The sequence below is a fragment of the Jatropha curcas genome, chromosome 1 (assembly GCF_041381405.1).
Source record: "Jatropha curcas cultivar XTBG-Jc1 chromosome 1, XTBG_Jcur_1.0, whole genome shotgun sequence".
NCBI classification, from domain to species: Eukaryota; Viridiplantae; Streptophyta; class Magnoliopsida; order Malpighiales; family Euphorbiaceae; genus Jatropha; species Jatropha curcas.
Window position 1 is genome coordinate 1,422,514 of NC_143151.1, and position 22,625 is coordinate 1,445,138.

The 22,625-nt window shown below is 29.0% G+C and overlaps 2 protein-coding genes and 1 long non-coding RNA gene across 4 annotated transcripts; 2 read left to right on the forward strand and 1 right to left on the reverse strand.

Annotated features, from left to right (window-relative positions):
- Positions 1–5,377: 5,377 nt before the first annotated feature.
- On the forward strand, positions 5,378–7,790 carry GPX3 (glutathione peroxidase 3). The gene is made up of 6 exons (NM_001308708.1): positions 5,378–5,495; positions 6,325–6,401; positions 6,934–6,995; positions 7,094–7,212; positions 7,310–7,477; positions 7,609–7,790. Exons 1-6 carry the CDS (start codon positions 5,451–5,453, stop codon positions 7,639–7,641), a joined length of 504 nt encoding a protein of 167 aa, NP_001295637.1. The 5' UTR covers positions 5,378–5,450; the 3' UTR covers positions 7,642–7,790.
- Positions 7,791–8,458: 668 nt separating this feature from the next.
- On the forward strand, positions 8,459–12,000 carry LOC110008976 (uncharacterized). The gene is made up of 3 exons (XR_002283790.3): positions 8,459–9,623; positions 10,469–10,613; positions 11,034–12,000. It is a non-coding gene; the product is annotated as an uncharacterized LOC110008976 (long non-coding RNA).
- Positions 12,001–12,897: 897 nt separating this feature from the next.
- Positions 12,898–15,104, reverse strand: LOC105629236 (uncharacterized). 2 transcript variants are annotated; one of them, XR_001046599.4, is made up of 4 exons: positions 14,486–15,104; positions 13,588–13,889; positions 13,307–13,369; positions 12,898–13,173 (listed from the first exon to the last, which is right to left on the reverse strand). XR_001046599.4 is itself a non-coding variant. In XM_012210788.4 (2 exons), the coding sequence occupies exons 1-2, from the start codon at positions 15,009–15,011 to the stop codon at positions 13,810–13,812; spliced, it is 606 nt and encodes a 201-aa protein (XP_012066178.1). In that variant the 5' UTR covers positions 15,012–15,104; the 3' UTR covers positions 13,462–13,809. The 2 variants fall into 2 exon arrangements, 1 of the variants encoding a protein (XP_012066178.1); XM_012210788.4 differs by lacking the exons at positions 12,898–13,173; positions 13,307–13,369 and having other exon boundaries at positions 13,462–13,889.
- Positions 15,105–22,625: the final 7,521 nt, after the last annotated feature.

The window sequence follows — 22,625 nt, forward strand, 5'->3', positions numbered from 1 at the left end:
ACTCAAAAAATTCAACCTTTGGTCTTAGGGTTTGTGCGAGGGACCAACCACAAAACATCATTATTTGAAGTTACGACCAAGAGATAAGGTCGTGAGAGTCACTTTGAATCTCAATCGATGAGCTAAATTCATTTTGCCGCCAGCAACGGAAGAGAATAGGGTTGGTGATATGGAGGCGATCTAGAAATAAGCATGGCCGATTCAGTGAACCGTCGGTTCGAGAAGTTTAAAATTTTGAATCAGAATCGACCCTTGAACCTTCGATTCCGGTCCGGTTTCAGTTCCTACGCGGTTCGACACGGTTCCGGCGAACCGACGGTTCAAATTACGGTTTCGATTCGGTTCCGGCATTACGCAAATTTTTTAAAAAATAATAAAATTTTGATTCCAAATTCATAAATAAATAATAATTTTAAAATGTTTAAATTTTATTAACTAAATAAATTATTATAAAATTTTAAAAGAAAAACTTCTATTAACTAACTTAGAACTATTATTACATTAAATTTACAAATTTTGTTAATTCATTAATATAGAAAACTATAAATGGAATATAAAATTAATGGAATGAGTTGGAAATTATTATTTTCAAATACTAAGAAAATTATTAAAAAAATCAAATGAAGTAAATTTATGAATGGAAAAAATTGAGATTAGAGAAAGAATTTGGAATTGGATGTAAGAAAATAAAAAATAAACAATAGATAATTCCAATATTAAGGAAAATAAAGCAATAGAAAAAATAATGGAGAATACGAGAAGAGTTAGGATATAATTGGTTGTGAAATAAAACTCATCAACTCATCATATTTGTACATATTTCTCATTTATTAGTTTCCCAAATTGTCCCTTATAACAGAAAAATAACAGCTATATTTTTGGATAATTTAGTAAATACAGTAAATAAATGATTAAAAAATGAATAAAATTTATTTAAAAAAAATAAATAAAAAATACCTATCATATCAAAAACTATCCGTTACACTCTTTTTTTGTATACTTGAAAGCATTTTTAAAAAAAAAAAAAAATCAACTATTCATGTACCATTTTTTGTATAAATTAAGTCAAAAAATGTGTATTTTTTTCATCACATTTTATAACTTATGTCCATTGTACATTTGTATTTCTTTTCACCATAAATCAAATCAACTACAATTAAATCAAGTGACTTAAATTTTTTTATAAAAATTTTAAGCTACAATTTTTTTGTGCATCCGGTTCGAACCGAACCAAAACTACTGGTTCCTAGCCGGTTCTAGTTCATATTTTAACATTCACATGAATCTTAACCGGCCCTTGAACGCCGGTTCCAGTTCAAAATTATAAACCGCTGATTTTGGTTTGGTTTCGATTCGTCTACATTACGGTTTGGTTCCGGTTCGATTCTAGTTAGAACCGAACCGGTGGCCATGCCTATCTAGAAATGCATGAAAGAGAGGAAAGGAAGGTGATCCCAGTTCGATTCAAGCCTTACTTTTATGCTTTTAAGTAGTTCTCAATTCTGTTCATAGAAAATTTCTAGGTACTTAGTTCATTGTAGACAAAGATATATATTCTTTCATCATTGCAGAAATGCATTCTCCCAAATCGAATTTCGTATTTTCATTATTATGGGAATTGAGTTCTTTTGTCTTTGTAGTAAATGCACTCTCCAAAATAGATTTTGTATTTTCATTATATTTTTGGAGAAAATTTATATTTTCATTATTACGGGAATTAAGATTACTTATCGCCTCAATCAATGTATTATATATATATATATATATATATATATATATATATATATATATATATATATATATATATATATATATATATATATATATATATATATATATATATATATATATATAATCAATAAAATATAGTGATTATAGTAAAATACATTAATTTGAACATTTAATTTTAGAGATTAATTCAATAGTATTTTTTATTTTAATTTCATTCAATTAATTTACTTTTATTAATTGAGATCAAATCCGCTAGAATGAAATTGTAAACTATATAATAAAGGTAATAATCTCTTTTGATTAATATGTACCAAATTGATGAAAATCCTCTTATATCTAGAAAATTTAAATTTGATCAATTAGATAAATTTTAATTTTAATTATATTCTTTTAAGATCGAACATGTATTCTCATTTTTCAGGGGGTTGAAATCACTTACCATTCAATCAATACGATATTGATTCCCATTAATATATCTTCATTATACTATTTAATCACCTTGACATGAGAAATCAAGGAAAGAAATCTTTTGTGATTTAAAAATGAATCATTGACTTGTGATAAAGTGAAGATCAAGATCCAACCCTTTCAAATATTTGAGAAGATACTCTAATCACTATTATATTTTAAAAAATTGATTAAGATCCAAAATTCAATTTATTATATATATTTTTGAAATCATTGAATTCTTTCATTGCAATTCACTATTTTTTAATACTTGACCATGAATTTGAATTCAAGGTCCTTGTGATGTACATAACAATATTCATGGCAGAATTTCAGGAATTAGACTATTCTATTCTATGTTTGAAAAGGATAATAAAATGGAACATGACCCAACCTTTCCATATACTAAAATAAAAATTAAAACAATAATTGTCCAACTAATATTCAAGAAGCTTCTATAATTGATTCTTACAAAGAAAAAAAAAGAAGCTTCTATAATTAATAAAATGTTTGAATTTTCAATTTATTGGAGACTTTTATGGATCCAAATAACAATGCAGCCTAGACAATAAGAGATAGTCTTCCCATTGGTTCACTAAATTGTTGAAAATAACTATGGTCGAGAGAATTCAAACTCAAAACCTCATACTCTTCATATAAATGAGAAGAGCCGTTTGAATTTTTATATTGATATTTAACTTGAGGTAAAATAAAATTTTGGGTGAATTTAAGTTTATGATTACTTACTTCATGTAAAAATAATAAAATAATAAAAATATTTAAATATTTTTGAAATAATAAAAAATTAAAAATTTCAGAAAATCAAAATAGAAGAAGAAAAATTCAATCCCTTCCCAATGGTGAACAAAGAGAAATCAGTTTCAAAATTTTACTTTTTTTTTTTATATTTTCTGATTTTTAAAAATTATTAAAAAAAAAAAAAAGCAAATTGATGAGTTAATTAATTTCAAAAGTCAACTTTAAATCAAATCCGCCTTTAATTGGTTTCACACCACCCACGTGCGTGGCGATAAATACGTGAACATTTTCCTCCTCACACGCGTTCTAATATTAATGCTGCCCGCACATGCTCATTGCTTGGAGTTGGTTTACTTGCCATATATACAATTTATTTTTAAATTTTTTTTAATTAGTGATAATTTTTATTTAATTGATTTTTTTTAATTGGAATAGTAACACTCCAAATTTATACCTCTAGTCTTGTAGATAAAATTGGTTAAAAATGTAGTAATTTATTTTTATTAATTTAACAACCTATTAATAAAATATAAGTAATGATTTCAATAACTCAGAATTCTATAGGAGGATAATGTTTCAATCTTGAAAATTAATTAATTATAATGAATGAGAATTCACCTTTAACTAAATAAGAAAACAAAATAATGCGATTGGGATAGTTGTAGCAAAAAGCAATTGTGGGGTCGATCACCATAACTTAAATCATGAGTTCAATCCTTTTCAATACAAACTTTTCTTAGGCAAGCTATTTACCTCCGGGAGCAAGTGGTACCTCGTGCAAGTATAAAATAAAAAGCTATTTAGTTTTTATTTTTATTACTCTCTTATGTAAAATATAAATTATTTTAGAATGATTGTTTTGGTCTAAAATATAGGACGTTTTGAAATTTTTAATTAATGATAAATTTTTTTCTTTAATTTTACTCTTATTTTTATTAGACACAATAATTATTTATTTAACATAATAGATAATTTGATCAAATTGCTCTTGATTTTATTATAATTTATGAGAATTAATTATTTTATTAATCTCTGTGTAAAAATTTAAAATGATTTATATTTTGAGACAAAAGGAGTATATATTTTACCAATCATAGTTTTTTAATATTGAAGGAAAAAGATATATGTTTACATTAGTAAGTTTTGAAGCCTCATTCATGGTTAATTATTCACAAATTTGAGTCCAAAAATACAATAATATAGAATTTTATTAAAATTACATATTATAATTTCATTTTTTATTATTCTCATATGGATTTTTTATTATTTTCTTAAATTTTTATAACAGAGAAATCATTTTGTGAGAGTATATATTGCTCTGGATATTACTAGTATTCGTGTAAAATTTTATAAATTATATTAGATTTATTTTTTTGAGTGATACACTGTAATTACTCTATTTTTCATTCATTCCAAATTATGTCATTTTCCTTTTAAAAATATAGCTAAATTTAGTATGTATATTTAATATGTTTTATTATTAATAATTTTTCCATCTAATTTTTATATTGAAAGTGATATCTAATATTAATATAAGAACTTATTAGGAAAATTATAGATCAAATTGAATTTTCTTTGAGAAAAGATAGAATTGATTGTTCAACTATATCAATTTTTTTTTTAATCTATATGAAAATAAAATAAGACTATTCATCTTTTCAGTTTAGGGATATAGAAACCGAGAGGTTTCAAGTTCGATTTTTAATAATGTAACATTTAATTTTCTTCCTTTTAATGGGTTGTACCGTCCCTCGTGGGCTTTTAAATTATTGTAACTACTACCGATAGTGCATAATGTAGAAAATTCATGGAATATTAAACTAAATATCAGTTTTTGAAACTTAATTTAAAAAAAATGTCAATATTTACTGATAATATATATACGTATTTACTTGGTTTGATTAAATGTGCAAATAAATGTGTATATATCTATTAGGTATTTAATTGATTTAACAGTATTGAATAACTTAACATATATACAATGTTTTTATTGGATAACTTAACAATTAAGTCTTTAACATATATACAATTTTAATATATATATATATATATATATTTATTTATTTATTTATTTATATATTTATTTATTTATTTATGTTGCTCTCTTAGGCTAATAATAAAAGTTTTTTGTTTTGAAAGGTGGCTAATAATAAAAGATTGAGCTATATGTAAATAGAGGTCAAATTTAAAATTAGTCAAAAAAAAACACCTCCTTGTACTAAATTACTAAATAACAAGAAACAGGTATTATGTTCATATAGACAACCAGAAATCATTAAATAACAGTTAAATAATTGAAAAGTTCTTTTCATTTTTTTCAAATTATATTTTAAAAACCCTCCAAGATAGCTGGTCCTACAAGGAAAGTTTTTTTGTTATGACTTTCCTGTTACTATATATATGTTAATTTTTGTATCATGAATTTCACCAACTGGATTTCTCTTGTCTTTCTTGTTCTTGCAGTTCTGCTCTTCTATATTTACCAGCCATTATCCCTATCTTCTTCAAACAAAATGGCTCAAGAAAAGCCCAACTCTGTTTATGATTTCACTGTCAAGGTAATTATTCTTCAATTTTTTTCTTGATTATAGTCTGGTATCTCGGTTCTTTCATTCTTTGTAAGTTGCTGAGAAACTAGATTATACAAAAGAAAGTTTTTAATTTTGTTCTTTTTCTGTTATCATTTCTGAAAAGTAGATGAAAGGATAAATCTTTGCTTTCTTTGTGTTTTATTGCTCTGTTGAGGGTGTAATTTTATTAGTTTAATTCAATGGGTTAAGGTTGTACTGAATAGAAAAAGAGTTAAATATTCAAATGCTTGTGCTATCTTAGCAATTAAACAGTGCATGATTATCCCTTGTGAGTTTTCCATTCTTAATTTTTTATTTAGGGTTTTTTGTTTCATTATCTTTTTCCCCTCTTGTAGTGGATTCTTTTGCCCTCTTTATGATTGAAAATCTATTTTCTTAAGCTTTTGATGTTTGTTAGAGGTAATTTAACTTTATGTTTGCTGAGCATAATTCCTATTTGATAAATTAGAGAAAATCCTGTTTCTTGGTAATTTTTCTTTCACATATTTTATGCCTTTCAATCTGAATTAGTTGCAGATTGCAAGTTTTGCTCAAGAAAATATGCTGATTATTGTAGGAAAAGAAAGTATTGACCAGGACTAAGCTTTCAATCTGAAGGCATCTTTTGATTTTCCTTAAATCAATTTATCCTCTCTTTGTTGGATAGAATATGTTTAGATGATATATTTAGTACCAGTTTATAAGTATGTACTTGTAATATCAAGTTTAAAGGTTACAAACGCTTTTACTTCAGCTCCTTCTATAAAAGTATGAGATTTGTTTGTGTTAATAGATTTTTAATGGTATTGGATTGCAGGATATCCGCGGAAATGATGTGAGTTTGAGTGAATACCGTGGGAAGGTTGTTCTGATTGTGAATGTTGCTTCCAAATGGTAAAGCAAATCATATTTTCTGTAGATAATGACTTTCCTGTTTAGTAATTTATTACTCGTATGATTTTTCCTCTGTTTTATCCTCTTTGATTATCAGTTGCACGTAAATCCTCAGTCTCTGTCTCATTCTTAGCAAACTAATTAAATCTCAAAACTGCCATTTTTCCATCTAAATGACTGAATATCTAATCTTCTTTCTCTGTCATTAAGTAGCCAACAAAATGCCTCTCTATAGAAGATTAGAACTTGGTTTCTTCAATGTCTATGAACATTTCAAGCTACCTTTTTCTTCCTTGCTGATTCTTATTAATCGTTGAATAAGCAATTTTCTGTTGCTGTTTACATTCTTATTAACTTGCAATTCCCAGGTTTCCTAATAAATTGTATTTGTTTCCTGATCTTTTCACACTAAACTAGGACTTCACTTTTTCTACTATTTACATTTTCTTACTTCCCTTCCAAGAACATTTAATTGTTCCAATTATATTTAAACATGTTGCATAGTTATTGAATAAACTTCTTCTTAATGCAGTGGCTTGACACAGTCAAACTACAAGGAATTGAACGTCTTGTATGAGAAGTATAAAAGCCAAGGTCAGTCGGTCGTTCTTCGTAAAGATAGGCTTATTGATTCGCAATGTTTATATGGATGTTTGAAATATTTAACTCATGGGCTGTTACTCTTATGGTAGGCTTTGAGATCTTGGCATTTCCCTGCAACCAGTTTGCCGGACAAGAACCGGGAGACAGTGATAAGATTCAAGAAACTGCTTGCACATTGTTCAAAGCTGAATTCCCAATTTTTGATAAGGTAATATCATCTGATCTCAAGCTTCTTTATCTTTTTATTTGGAGAAATGGGTTGAATTTTTATTTTTTAAAATGCCTTCTTCTGACTAATAATATAGATTGAGGTGAATGGGAAAAACTCTGCACCCCTCTACAAGTACCTAAAATCTGAAAAGGGTGGGATTTTTGGAGATGCCATAAAGTGGAATTTCACCAAATTTTTAGTGAACAAGGAGGGGAAGACCGTGGAGCGATATGCTCCTACTACATCTCCCCTTAAAATTGAGGTATGAACACTACTTCTTCTTCCTCTTCTTCTTTTTTTTTTTTTTTTTTTTTTTTCACAGTATTTGATAATTATAATGATTTCCAGAAACTTCATCTGATTTTTTTCTCTTCTTCGCATTTTCTTTTGCAGAAGGACATACAGAATCTGTTGGGATCTTCTTAACTCTTAAGGATCCAAGATCGAAATCGTTTATGCTTTAATTACTAAAAGTATTTCAGTAGTGTAATATTATGCAGTACGTTAATTGAGAATATTGTGTTTGTGGATTTGAATGATGAATTCATATGAATAAGTTGCTTGATTTATCAGCAGAAAAATATCTACTTTAATATAATGAATAAGATATCTTGCATACTTAGATTATTAATGTCAATCTGTTGCCATTTCAAAATCCTTTAGGAGATTAAATAAGAATCTTGGGTTGAATTTTTATTTTTAATCCTTGTTCCAAGTGTAAAATGGTATCTTTGACATACTATTTTTCCTTTTTTTTTTCTATGTTTCCGCTCTGCACAACCGTTTTGTTCGGCAGTGGAAGGGCACAGACATCCTTACCACTTTCAATTAGGCAGTGTAAGTGAAGCATTCTTGGCCTCTTACACGGTATGTGATTAACCATGATGCGAGTGAGATAAACTACTTGTGAGCTTGGTGAATCGAACTCTGCAAAAATATTAGAATTCAACTTGATTTTAATTGAATTAAACTTAAAGTCTGAGACTCTTACTCTTTCAAAATTATTAAATTATTACAAGCAAGAAGTTTTAGAACTAAGGACTAATTTGTTAAAATTGTAAAAATCTGTGGACTAAATAGCAACTCTTCATTAAGGATAAATCATAACAGAGATTTGAAATAATCTCCTTGTAACCGTAATATCCCGCGTCCGAGTCTGTATATATTGCTTCCCCTCGCTTCTGACTTCATTCGCCATAACATTTGCTTTCTTTGCAATTTTTATTCCTTCACTAGAAAAACTCCTGGATTTCGGTTCGACCCTACCGACGGAAAAACAAGTTTTAGAACGGACTAATTTGTTAAAAATAATGAAAATATATCTGATACATAAAATGCAGTCTGGGCACGTGGAATAGCTCTCGGATCGATCCCACTAAACGCAACTGCAGAAGAACAAACAAACACTGACTACTAACAGTTCGAAGATTCTGGGAAACCCTTTGAAGCCACGGTTATGGCAGATTCTAATGGCGGGACTGAGACTAAGGTAGTAACAACCAAAAAAAGGTTCAAATACCGAAACATAAATTTAAGCCACCAAAAAAGGTTCAAATACCGAAACATAAATTCAAGCCACCATTGCGGTTGGATCTTATTTAAGTATAGTTTGCCTGATTTGAACCCTGAATTAGTGCTCTGTCGTTTGAGGAAAATTTTTTCTAAAATAGAGAAAAAAGAAATAAGGGCAAGAGGAAAATAGATGATTGTGAGCATGATGAAGTTATGAACTCTGAGATGGCTTTGCCTGGTAATAAGCGCATCAGGCTAATTAATGACAATCAAGTAGGGGCTGATTTTGATGATCCAATGGCTGCTGAATTTTGTGTTGAAGAGCTGTTGGATAATGTGAATACGTTTGAGTTTGATGGGATCAATTATGGTGATAAGAATGAGGATTTTTTTGCTGATATAGCAGATTTTCCGGGGTCTGATTTTGGTTCTGCTTGGTGCTTCTCGGATGGGGGAAAATGTGGTGCTTACATTCGCTCTTCCTCTTCTCTACAATTTTGGCCACTGATATGACACTGAGTTGTTGTTTTTGTAGATATGACATGGTAAATTTTGATGGTTGTTTTTTTTTCTTTTTTAGTTTGTTTCAAAAATAGGAACTTGATTGCTGCTTTTTGTGCAATCAATTATGCTGATTCATTAAAGGAAAAACAATTAATGGATTCAAAACAATTTTTCTATTTTCAATATTATTTTGCATTTTCATCTTGTCTATATTCAATTCAATTAGTAATATGTTGGAAATGCTGTGTTTGTGGTTTTGAGTGATGAGTTCATATGAACCTGCCGCCAGATGCTCCCAGAATTGCCATGATTGCGCCAAATGTGTTCTTCATTTTGATCATCACTGTGTTCGGCTTGGAACATGCATTGGTCAGGAATCATTGTCGATTTTGGTGAGTTTGTGTTCTGATATCCAATTAAGCTTTGCAGATGTCCTTAAAATGGTATTTTATTTCGAATCATATTGATCCAGTCTTATTTACCTAAAAAGTTCTTTTCCATGTGCTGATTTAGATCTGGGAAAATATATATGTTCATCACCAAAGACTGCTCCTCTTGTCTGTAAATCATCAATGTAATTTAATTACCATTACATTTCTTTCATATCCCAATAATGAAAATGAACTGAACTGAAATTTTTGGAATATAAAATTTGGATGACATACATTTTCAAAACATGCCTATAGTTCTTTAAGGCTGTTGGCACATATACTTACTTCTGTATGACTGTTAGGCTCTCTCTCTCTCTCTCTCTCTCTCTCTTGTTCTTACATTTGGAAAAAAATTGTGAATGGATCTAAGGAAACCTTAAATTCACATAAAGAATAAGTCAAGAAGGAATAAATGGCACATAGCTGATGGCATTTCTGAGGAACCTGTTGAGGTCTGCATGTTGGTCTAAGGCAGGACTTTGTGATCTCCATTTTTACTAGCAATTGAAGTATTATACCAACAGTTCGTAGCAAACAACAGAACACCAATTCCTCAGGTTCAGTCCTATCGCTGTTTTATATCAGTTTGAATTAGTGAATCATATATGCATCCCCATTTAGCAAATGTTAGTTAAACATGGCACAAGTATAGGAACCATGGCACCAGTGCCAACTTTCCACCAAAACCAGATAAATGCATATAATTCGATGGAGACAATCAGAGCAAATACTTGTTGTCAAGTACAACATCATAGTTTTCTACCTCTGATTGCATCTTGTTCTGAAGATCACTTCCCTTCTATCAGGTAACCAACAAATACATATCAGGAGGATTTCAATGGACTCCAAGGAGGTGCTGGTAAAAGGCTGCAGGCATTAGATGATAATCCTGTAGCAGCCTATCTGAATTGTGATGCTAGCTTTAGAAGCACCAGTGGAGTTGCTGTTGAGGTTGGTTATGAGGCTACCCTGTCTATCGTTTCCTTCAGCAGTGTGTCTTGAGTTATCTTATGTTCTCTCTCTATAAGTAAAACAAAGGCAGACCAGAAGTTGTCCTTTCGGATGAAACTTCAGCAGTCAGTTTTGTGTTGCATTTGAATGCTTTCCTTTGAACATTTTCTGTGTACTAGCTTGAATTTACTTTTGCATCATTTACAATTAATCTGAATTTGTGATTATTTCTTGAAAATAGTTAGTCCCCAGGTTTCCTAGTATTACAGTTAGAGAAAAACTTCAGTAAGAAATTATTTACAATTACAATTAGACTTGTAATTTCAATTTTAAAGCTTGCAAATGTGTTTACCTCAGCTTCTTCTTTAAAAGTATGAGATTTGTTTGTGTTAATAGGTTTTTAATGGTGTTGGATTGCAGGTTATTCCCGGAAATGATGTGAGTTTCAGTGAATAGAGGTGGGAAGGTTCTTCTGATTGTAAATGTTGCTTCCAAATGTTAAAGTAAATCATATTTTGTTTAAAAGATGCTCAGCTCATTAACAAATTCCATACACTCAGTCAATTGAAAGTTGGTTATCCAAAGACATAGTTGCTCTCAGTGAATAGCTCTAGTTAGAAAAGAAAAAAAAGGATGAAGAAGTTCTTTGCATTTGTAAGTAGCTTAGACAGAAAGTCAAGTGAAAAATCGATTTGAAAAATAAATTTCACCGTTTATCATTTATTCACATAAGATGAAGAAGATTAAGCTAAAGCAAAAACTTATCAGGTCTTCATCACTTGTAAAAATCTATTTAGAATAAGTATTCTGAAATTTAAGCAAATCAAACTGAGCAGATATTAATTATCAGACATGTTCAAGTGTTTGCAGGCGCTCATGGTAAGCTCTTGTGGTGATAATATATTCTCTTTGAGGTATCAAGATTATGAATATAAGCTGTAAGGCCAGCTTTCTTGAGTTCTTGAGCCTGTTTCTTCTCTAGCATGCAAAAACTGCAGCAAACCTCCATGCCCATATCCATGGAGATGATGACTGTTGGGTCTATAGGTTCTGATTTTGAATGTCCATTGAGCCCTGAATTTAGGGTCATTAATCAGGTAGAAGAGGTAGAACAAGTAATGTTAGAGTGTAATGACATCAGATTTACATGGAGATGATGAAGATCAATTATGTTCATGAGAATGAAGATTTCTTTTGACGTTTCATTTGGGTTCTGAATCTTTTACTTTGATGGTTCTTAACAAATGGGCGAAAATGAAGGGCTGGTTTACAAATGTTGGTGCCTGCTGTATATTCTTTCATCCACTTCTCCATAATTTTGGCTACAAACACTTAAATTGAGCCGCTGTCTTTTTGCAGATATGATAAGGAAACTTGTTGATTGTTCCTTCCTTTTTCCTTTTTTTTTTTTTTTTTTTTTTTTCCTGTTTTGTGTCAAAAATATGGAACTTGATTCATTAAAGGAAAATATGTCTATTTGTCTTTTTTTTTTTTTTTTAACTTTTTGATTATTTAATATAAAGTCATTATCACATTTTCTAACTTGAACCATTGTTGTGGATAACTATTGAAGTACTTATCAATAGTAATTAAAAAATGAAACGTAATATGTAATAGAAAGCAATTGCTTGTCTGTTTCTGAAAAAGTCCATCTTATCTATAATAATCAGATTCACACAAAAGAAATGTTATATTCAAAGAAAGTTCCAACTGGGTACATGAAAATGAGAATTCCAAATAGGCTGCTGGTATTTAAGATGGAATAAATGTGGGCAAATCAAACATTAGAATTTGAATTCTAGATTAGCTTAATTCATTGTTTTCTATTGGTCCACCTGCATAATCAAATTTTCTAATTCTTGAGGAATTGTATTATAATAGTATAAACGGTTCACTTCTTTGACCTGCAATCGTAGACTTTACAGATTTCCCCAAAATTTAATTCATTCTCACATTTTCTCTGTTTCAATTCAAGTATGAAAAAGAAGAAGAAGAATCCCCTCTTCTCAAAGGGACTAGAAATTTTTACAAGAATGCATAGATAAAAACTCTATATGCATAAATGCAATCAAGAAAATTTTCTGCTAACTTGGTAAAATTTCCATCAGTTCTAGATCTTGAAGACCAGTCATTTCTGATAATTTCTCTATACCTTCAGTTCTTGTAATTTCACACAGACATTTCTCACTCTCATTTGTAAATGAAATTTATCCTTCAAACTCATTTGTAACGAATAAAGGGTAAAAAGATCGAAAACTCTAATGAATCAACGAGCCAAGTAGAGTAATCTAACTTTGATGTGCAATTCCATAGATCAAATAGACAAACAAAAACAATACCATGGACTAATTCCCATAACTAAAATAAAATGAGAAATTAGCCATACGCCAACTTAAATCTCAAAAGACATGAATTTTCTAATCCGAGTTGAAGAAATTGACATAAAGATTATCATCTGAATAACGATAGGAAGAGATACAGATTTGCAATTCTTCCATTATCATCTCCACCATCGATCTCCAGCTGCCTTTGCTATACCATTCCAAATGGGGCAGTTTATCTATCCACGAGACGGATTATCATGAGTCAGTAGTCAGCAGGTGTATCATTGTTAGAATTTAGGACACCATCCCATTCAAGAATCGATAACAGTGAAAATGAAAATACACACTTAACCCAGTTAGATTAGTTACCTCAGCAAATGCAGAGGTCTGCAGGTAGTTAGTCAAGGCTCTAGCTATTGTAGGCTATCACCACTGCATAAAAAGCACTAACAGCTTAGGTTGGAATACATTTTGTAGCCATAACGAGCACAAACACTAGTAATAACATTAACATGAACAAAAAATGAAGAAGAAATCATTTTATTCTTATAATTACTTATTTTTAATGCACCGAATACAATAATCATTGCCTCTTTATCGACTCTGCTATATCAAGTCAAACTCATACGAGTATTCGGTTAATATCAAACCTGAAACATTTCTCTTCTTCTTCTAATACTTTAATGTCGACCCAAGCTGGTCCATTCCCAGCTAAAAAAATTCACAGGAACTTCGATTCCTGCGAGTCATAGCACTCAAATGTACAATGGACATAAGCCCTTCATGCAGATGCAGGCCATTGTTTCACATTGCCAAGAAAATGTGCATCCATTCTCTCATATGAAATGAATGATTCAATTGTTTAGAATCTTTTAGCTGCATAATCTAACAGTACATGCTACAGCCTGTGCCCAAAATTTGAGCCTTGCTTTAACATCTTCTGGATGATCTCCTGGACATATTGGAACCAAAAGAAAAATTTAGAATGAAACAATTCTTGCCTTTGTCAATCTAGAGAAAAAGATGAATAGAAGCTTAAACATTCAAACTAACATCATAATATTTATAGAGTCAATGAATCCAATTTTAATGTATTAGTAAACCATAAAGAAATAAATAAATAAATAAATTCTTAATAGAAAGGTCCCAATTCAAAAGAATCAAATGATTCAATTCTATAATATCACCCCAACAAGCATTACAGATCAAAATTAGAGAACCTAACATTTCTTCTAAATTAAAGATCCAAATTCCCAAATAACAATTTCCTACACAAATGATAAAACTATCACAATAGATCCCAAAAACCACTTCAATTTAACCCAAAAGCAACATCAAAGATCACAGTGTACAATTCAATATTGCGTATATTAATCATACTATTGTATTAAATCTGAACTCAAATATCAAAATTCACCTAAAACATTTCAAAAACTCATCAAAATTCCAACTTAAGAACGCAAAAGCAGATCATACGCCATAAATAACCACAGTTATTAACTAATAAGAAAAATTAAAAACATAATGCCCAGAAGAGAAAATACTAACCAGGACTAGAGATCTTCCAATTGGCAATAGGACTAGAAGCAGGCTCAGCCACAGCAGGAGAGCTTCGCTCGGGACATTTATGTTGCTCATCAAGAAACTTCTGGCTCATAGAGTAACAAAGCTCAAGAGCAGGCAAGGTATTACAAAGCTCAGGGATCTCATCATAGCTAAATCCAAACCCAAGATCCAAACACCCTTTTAGCTCATCAAGATCATCATCTGTTAAGCTCTTTGTTCTCTTCAAATCATCCTCATTAGCAATATTATTATCATTATTAGCTACCTCAACATAGCCTTCTAGCAAAACCTGGTTCTTCTTCTTCTTGCTACTGTGGCTCCAACTTTTGGAGCTGAATAAGGTCTTATTATTGTTGGTGGCGGAGGCGATGGTGCTTTTATTAACTTTCTGCCATATATCTTCAGTTTCTTGACAGGAACTATCATCTTGATCTAGGCATATTTCCTGTTCTTGGTTGAAGTTTTCTTTAGAACCCCAAGATTCTTGTTCATAAGAAATTCCCACCATCTTTTTTTTCTAAATTAGCTTTCCCTAAAGAGTTTTCCCTCTCTAGAACTCCCTCTCTATCTCTTTCTACTTCTCAAAGGTGTTTGTGAGACAGCGAGGAATGGGGCTTATAAAGCTGCATCCAACTCAAGAAAAGTAATATTTTTATAATTAAAAATAAATTAATTATTGAATGTCTACATGGGATGCGATGGTGATCCATCATCCATGTAAATACACATGCATGCATGTATATATTAGGAAAAATGCATCACAAGCAACAGAATTTTGCCATTTTAATTATTGAACCCTTAAAACTTTTCTCTTTTTAATAATATTGGAAAATTTTATTTGACACATTCAATTAACCATGTTAAATATAAACATTGAACTTATTATTTATCTTCAATTTAATGTTCAGCTGTTAGTGATATTAATATTGACATTTATCTAAAAAAATAATTTACCCTCAAAAAATATTTGTATTTCAAGGATTTAAAAATTTTGAAAATAATTAACACGCATGAAGTTAATATATACCCCGAAAATTTTATTTGCAAGATTAAAAGATCAGAACTTGAGGTATTCTTAAAAGTTTTTACTTAATACCCCTTTCGGGGTAGCATATAGTACTTAAAGCTTTGGCAAAAACATTATTAACGATTTTTATTTTCAAAATTAAACTATTTAATCCTACATTATAATTTTATTATGCTAGAAAGTCCAACAGTTAGTTTTTCCGTTAAATAATTATGAAATAAATATAAAAAATATCCTAAAAATAATTACTATATAGTGATTAAATAATGTAAAAATTATGAAAATTGATGTCCTTATTAGTACATTTCACGAGACAGTCAATAATTATTTTTAGGGATGTTTTTGATATTTTTTGATCAGTTAATGAAAAGACTAACATTGAATCGTGTTGCAAGGACTATAAATGTAATTTCAAAAACTAAAGTGTTTATTAATGTATTTAAATAAAATATGAGGACTATATAAATAATTATCCTACTATTTTTGTGCTATTGATGTCAAATAGATTAATCTTATCCGCATAATACGTGGAAAAAATAATTAATAAAATAAAAATTGTAAAATAACAGCAATCGGCTCAGTTTGAGATTACGGTTTGATTTAGAACACAAACTGAACGGCGGCCAGTTGCTCTGGTGGCGGCGGCGGCGGCGAATGATGATGTGGCGACGGTAGCTGTCATGGGAAGGCAAGTGGTGGTGGGTGACGATGACTGGAGGCTGAGGAAGCCACGTGGTGAAGTTTGTGAGGCAAAGAAAAAAAAAAAGTAAAATATTAACGAGAAGACAAAAAAGAGAGGGGAGTGGGTGGGGACCACCATGTGCAGGGGAGATAGTGTTGCTGTGTTTTGTTTGTATTTGTGTAAGATGTGAACAATAGAAGCAGCTTTTTGGTCAGTGTTTGGACACAATTAAAAATTAAAATAGCTTTTCTGTTTTCCTTTCTTTCACATGCTTCTGAATCTGAGTGGCTTCTTCTGTTTAAACTTTAAATGCCGAGACTGAGTTGTTCCTTTCCGCAACATGGGAATGAATGAAACCAGAGTGAAAAGAAAGTTGAATTATCAATAACTGTGCCAAACGCAGCTTAATTTAAATTTATTCTACTAACATTTTACGCTATTAAATTATTCATTTTATATATTATTCAACTAATTAGATTTCTAGATCGGTATCTCTATCGGATAAAATAAAAAATTATATTATAAACTATATAAAGTATATCTTAATATGGTAAGATAATTTAATTTTGACTAGTTATATAAATTTTCTATTTAAATCTAAATTTTATTAGATAAATAAAGATAGTTTAGTTTTAATTGTTCATATTAATTTTGTATTTAAATTTAAATTATATTTAATGAAATAAAAAATTAAAGTATATATTAAATATGGTAAGGTAATTTATTTTTATTAATTATATTAATTTTCTATTTAAATCTAGATTCTATTGATAAACTAAGAAATTATATTATATATTAAATAAGGTATAAATTAAATATGATGAGAATATAATATTTTTAAAGATTTTAATTTTATTGATTAAAAAATAAAGATTATTTAATTAATTTAATTTTGATTGGTCATATTATATACGTAAAGTATATATTAAATATGATAAAAATATAATATTATTTATTATCTTAAATAATTTTTAGTTTGATTAATTATTTATATATATACTTTTTGAATTAGTGTCTCTGACATACATCGGATGATTAATCAAAACTTGAGATTTCTATCAGCAAGTCTTAGGTTTAAATCCATATTTTAATCTTTTCTATCATAATATAAAAAAGAAAAAAAAAATCATATTTGAAAAGTTGACTTTAAATGCTTGAATTATGCAAGCAATATCTAGATTTTTTTTTTCTTTTTCCTTAGTGGTTACGGCAATAAATTATTTAAGGAATGGGGAAAATTGACCGAACAAAAAGGAAAGAAAACATCAATAATTCAATATTAAAAAAAATATTGGTTGCGATGGTAAGCGATCTTAATTTTTTAAGAATAAAAACACAAATTCGATTCCTGAAAAACTCAATTACACGTTTTATAGAAATATATGATTGAATCCAAAATCAATTATTATTCATATAGATGTATTACAAAATTTATAACTGAAGTTATTTAATTAATTTGGTGATTAGAGAGACTTTTTAAAAGTCAATATTCAAAAGCAATTTCTCAACATCTTAATCAGGATTGAGGTGTATTTTTGAATTCACTCAAAAGATAAGTTATTGTATTGATTTTGAAAATAACCCTTATCAAATGAAAATTGAAGAAGAAAAAAAAAATCTCAAACTAGATCTCATTCTCTTGAAATTATTTTTAAAAATATAATTATATTTTTATGATTTTTTTTATTTATACACGCATTCTCATGTCTAAATCTAAAATTACATTCAAATAAAATTTTTTTCAATTATAGCGACTCTACATCAATCTGTCCATTATTAGTAGATAAAATGATCTTTATTTTCACTTTTAAATTTCAAAAAATTCGACTTGGAATCAGTACATGAAGATTTAAAGTCATTTATTCTATATTTCTAAATTTATAGTCTTCGCAATAGCTTTATCAACATCACCTATCAAATAAAATATTCGAACGATACACGTTACATTATAATTTTGAACCAGAGAAAAAGATTTCAAAAAATGATAGATATAATTGCTGCATCAATAATCGAGCTAGATAAAATGTATTATAAGGGTTTTGCCTTTTTTATAAATTCTTATGGATTGAATAAAAATAATTTTTAAATAAAGTATTCAACCCAGCATGAATCGAAAAAAAAAAAATTTTATTGGTTCAACCTCTTATTTTTGAAATATATATAGTATTTTTTTACAAACACATCATTTTACAAGATTTTTTTTTTTTGACTGAACATTTTATAAGAATTTTAGATATAGGAAAACAAAAATAAATAAAAAAAGTGCAAATGGAGAAATGTGGAGTTGCTTTTCTGAAATCCAAACCGGGAATCTTTATCTAAATCGACCATTATTTTCCCGTAATGGGAAAAGAAATGACTTTTTGAGGCCATATACAAAGGAATCAGTATTACGTGGCATGTAAGAGATAAGAAAGTGGTCCAAAAAAATATTATTAACCTCTATAAAAAAGGTGTAAAAATCCAATAACAACATGGCCTTATCAGTTATCATTGATAAGAGCCGTCAAGTATAAAACCTTTGTTCACATCACAGACAATACATACCAAACAGTAACACGTGGTTGGTTTTCATTAGCTTTCGTGTATTACTAAAACACCACTTTCCGACAACAAAAAAGAGTTGTGTGTACATTTCATTTTTCTTGCGTAGTATTTGTAGATTACACGTTAAATATTAGCATTTGGTATTAGAAACATACTTGAAACACAATCACCACGCCAAATAAAAGATTAGCTATAATTAGCCAATGTGTTCTAATCGGTTTTTCGATCTCTGAAAAAAGGTGCAGAGAGTGGGAAATTTTGGCTTTGAGTTTTTTTTACCACAAAGATTATCGCCAATTTGGAGATTTTGAGTTCGAATCTTTTCTACCATAAAAATTATTACCAATTTTGAGGTTTTGAGTTCGAATCTTCTTCATCACAAAGGTTATCACCAATTAGATGAATGTTGTTCAAAATTAAAGATTACCTCCTACAGCTCACAATATTATTCCGGTACATTAAACTTTTCATATATATATAAAAAAAAGTGGTATAATTGAGAGTTTATAATGTAAATAAAAAATGTAGGGGATATATATATATATATATATATATATATATATATATATATATATATATATATATATATATATATATATATATATATACATATATATATATATATGTATATATATATAGACACCCACAGTTGCCACCACCCTTCACATCATACTTGATCCAAGTGTTTCCAAAGCAGGATGTTATTATAGTTATCAACTAATTAAGTTATGGTATTGCTTTAAGAAAAAAAAAAAAAAGAAAATAAAAGAAAATGTTGAGTTAGCAACAACTTTTTAGAAAATTTTTAACATTTTGATTAGTCAAAACACTAAATACTATTTTTTATAGTGTTCGGTAATACAAACGTTTGAATTAGCTTTTATATATTAATGTATCATTTTATAAAAAGTTAGTTTTTAGCGGTTTATGAAAAATTATTTAAACAGCTAAATACTATTAAAATATATAACAGCTGTTAAAACAACTAATTTTGTCTAGTATAAGAATTCAGAAGAGGAGATGCTTGGACAAACACAGTGAAAGTTAATGATGTTGGTTGGTCCTAAGTACATTGTACATGTTTAATGTTTAATTGTGGACCCAATTGAATAACAAGTTGACAAATTGGTGGATTTCATTACTAATCATCCATCATCAATATGAATTTATTTTCAAGTATCTTAAGCAAGGATTGGATCAACTATAAGCTCATTCACCATTAGCTAGCAAAAATTGTAAAATTAAGTAATTATAAGGTTTAGCTTTTAAATACTTTACTCTTTTTAGCAAATCTAATTTTATTATGAATATTGAATTGCTTTGCTATTTTTTCAATTTTTTCCCCAACACTTTTTAGTTTTACCAATTTTCTCTATAAACTTTTCAATTTACAACAATTAATTGTATATATCCACTAAGCTTGAAATATAATCACATACTCTATTTAGTAATTGTAATTAATAATGCTTGAGAAAATCTTCTTCTCTTGTCAATAAATCTCACCTAATACCTTAAATATGTCAAAATGTTGTCATTTCAATGATTTTGCCACAATATTAATAATTGAAATGAGTAATATTTTGTCATTGATTCGAGTAGAGCCTAAATTAATAATAAAAGTAAAAATAAAAATAAAAGACTCAGGTCCACGCTCGTTTTTACAGTTCACGATAAATTCGATTAATCTTTGCTCGCTTTTAAAGATAAATGAGTTAGTCTGAGAAATTTATATTGCAGAGGATCGAAACCCAAGACCTAAGTCGTAATGATCAGCCCAGCAATGTTTTTTACCATTGAGCAACCTTCATCCAGATTATATATATATATATATATATAACATTCAAGTAAGAAAAGCTAAAATATTAACCTTGTAAGATTTAACTTTAGTACTAAATTCCATGAATCCTTAGACCTTCATGCTATTCAATGTTCATATAATAATAATAATAATAATAATAATAATATAAAACAGAAATCCACAGATTTGCATGAAAATCCAAACGGCATATGATGGTATTTTTGTAGGCTTGTAAGTAAAGAAATGTATGATCCGGTATCTTTGGGGAATCATGCCTTAAGGCATACCATGTTCTGACTTCTAACACTTGATCATCATCATCAACTTGTCCTGTTGGTTTTGATGACTAAATCTCGAGCTATGAAATAATATTATTATATTATATTGCAAATAATTGGGTTTTTTTTTTATTTTCAGAAAATCAATGATTATCTTTTATTTTGTTTCTTTCCCACTTGCCACAAAATCTTGCAAGAACCAAAATCTCCAATCAGCTTTGCTACCTTTTATTTTGTGAGTCAATGACTTGCAAGAGATGCACTTGATTTTATCATGTGGCCTCTGTCATTTATATGCTGATTTTTGGCTTTCATTAATTAATTAATTATAATGGTTTGATCAAATGTTAAATTGATGGCTGATATTGTTTTTTTTTTATCAGTAAATTCAATTTATTTTATTAATATGTTTGAAAAAACTTAACTTATTCAGATAACCGACTCAATCAGATTTCGAACTATTGGTAACTTCATAAGTTTGAATTTCTTTCACTTAAAAATCAAAATTTCATAATTAATTAAAAAGTTATTTTGATAAAACTATATATATAAATATAGAATTATAAAAATTAAAAATTGATGACATGATTAAAGCACCTAATGTTAGTATTTTACTCCACTAAAATTCGCCTAATTCTATATAAAATTAATTAGGTGGCTTAGCACTATCCAGCTGGCAAAGCCATAGCCTACGTAAGCATATTGCATAAATGCATGCATGCATGCATGCATCCATACATACATACATATGATGCCATGCATTTGTATGTGGGGCCATGATCATGCATGTTATTAAGGGAATTGCAATTAGCCACGTGGGACCCTTCGATTGGGCAGTTTACAATAAGGACAATAACGGGCCAACAAACCACGTGGCTTGTCTTTATCAGTTAATAATTAAGCGGGAAACACGAGTCAGCATTTCTGGTCACCTATATTTATTACTGTCCAAATTAATATTGTGTGGCAATCTGATGTACATGACGTCCACGCTATAAATCTGTAACCTAAACCATCATGTGATCAGGTGCGTCGCAACTGTTTTGAAGATGAAGTTTAACGACTTGTACTATCTATAAGAGGGATATAACTGATGGTTGTGAGATGCAAGAGAATACTACTCTTTCCAGAGATATCTAGAGAGTTCTTTTTTAATATCTGTCCAGCCAATCATACAACCGTTCTATACAGCGTAACGTAAACGAATTTTCTTTTTTTCTTTTTTCAGCTTTTCACTTTTCCGTTTTTCTTTTTTTTTTTTTTTTCTTAGTCAGATTTTTAAAGTTTTATTTTATTTTTTTATTCAGACTCATTAAATTAGTAAAAATTTTTAATTATATCTCGAGCATAGCTGCGTACGTCTTAATTTTTTGGGAGAAGCTTTGAAAGCTTAATAATAAAATTTCTTCGTCAATTAACAATATGTAACTTAACCTACTTTTCTTTCTTAATTCATTTTCATTAAACAAATTTCTATTTATATATTCAAAATTATTTTATGTATATTGACTTTCAAATTTGATAAAAAGCAACAAATCTTTTTGGAGTTAAACAAACTTAACTACTCTCGAAAATGAAAAGTAATATAAAAAATTTTTTTGCTTACCCTACATCTTGAAAAATAATACTCGAAATTTTTAATATTTTTTCTGTATTTGTGGGTGTCGTGCTGCTAAAATTATTTGTCGTTGACTGACTGCTAATGCATATAAAGCAACTAATACTTTGAAATTTCTGCAAATGGGAAAACAATTCTGGGGGCTCTTTGTCTAATAATTAATTTGTGTACG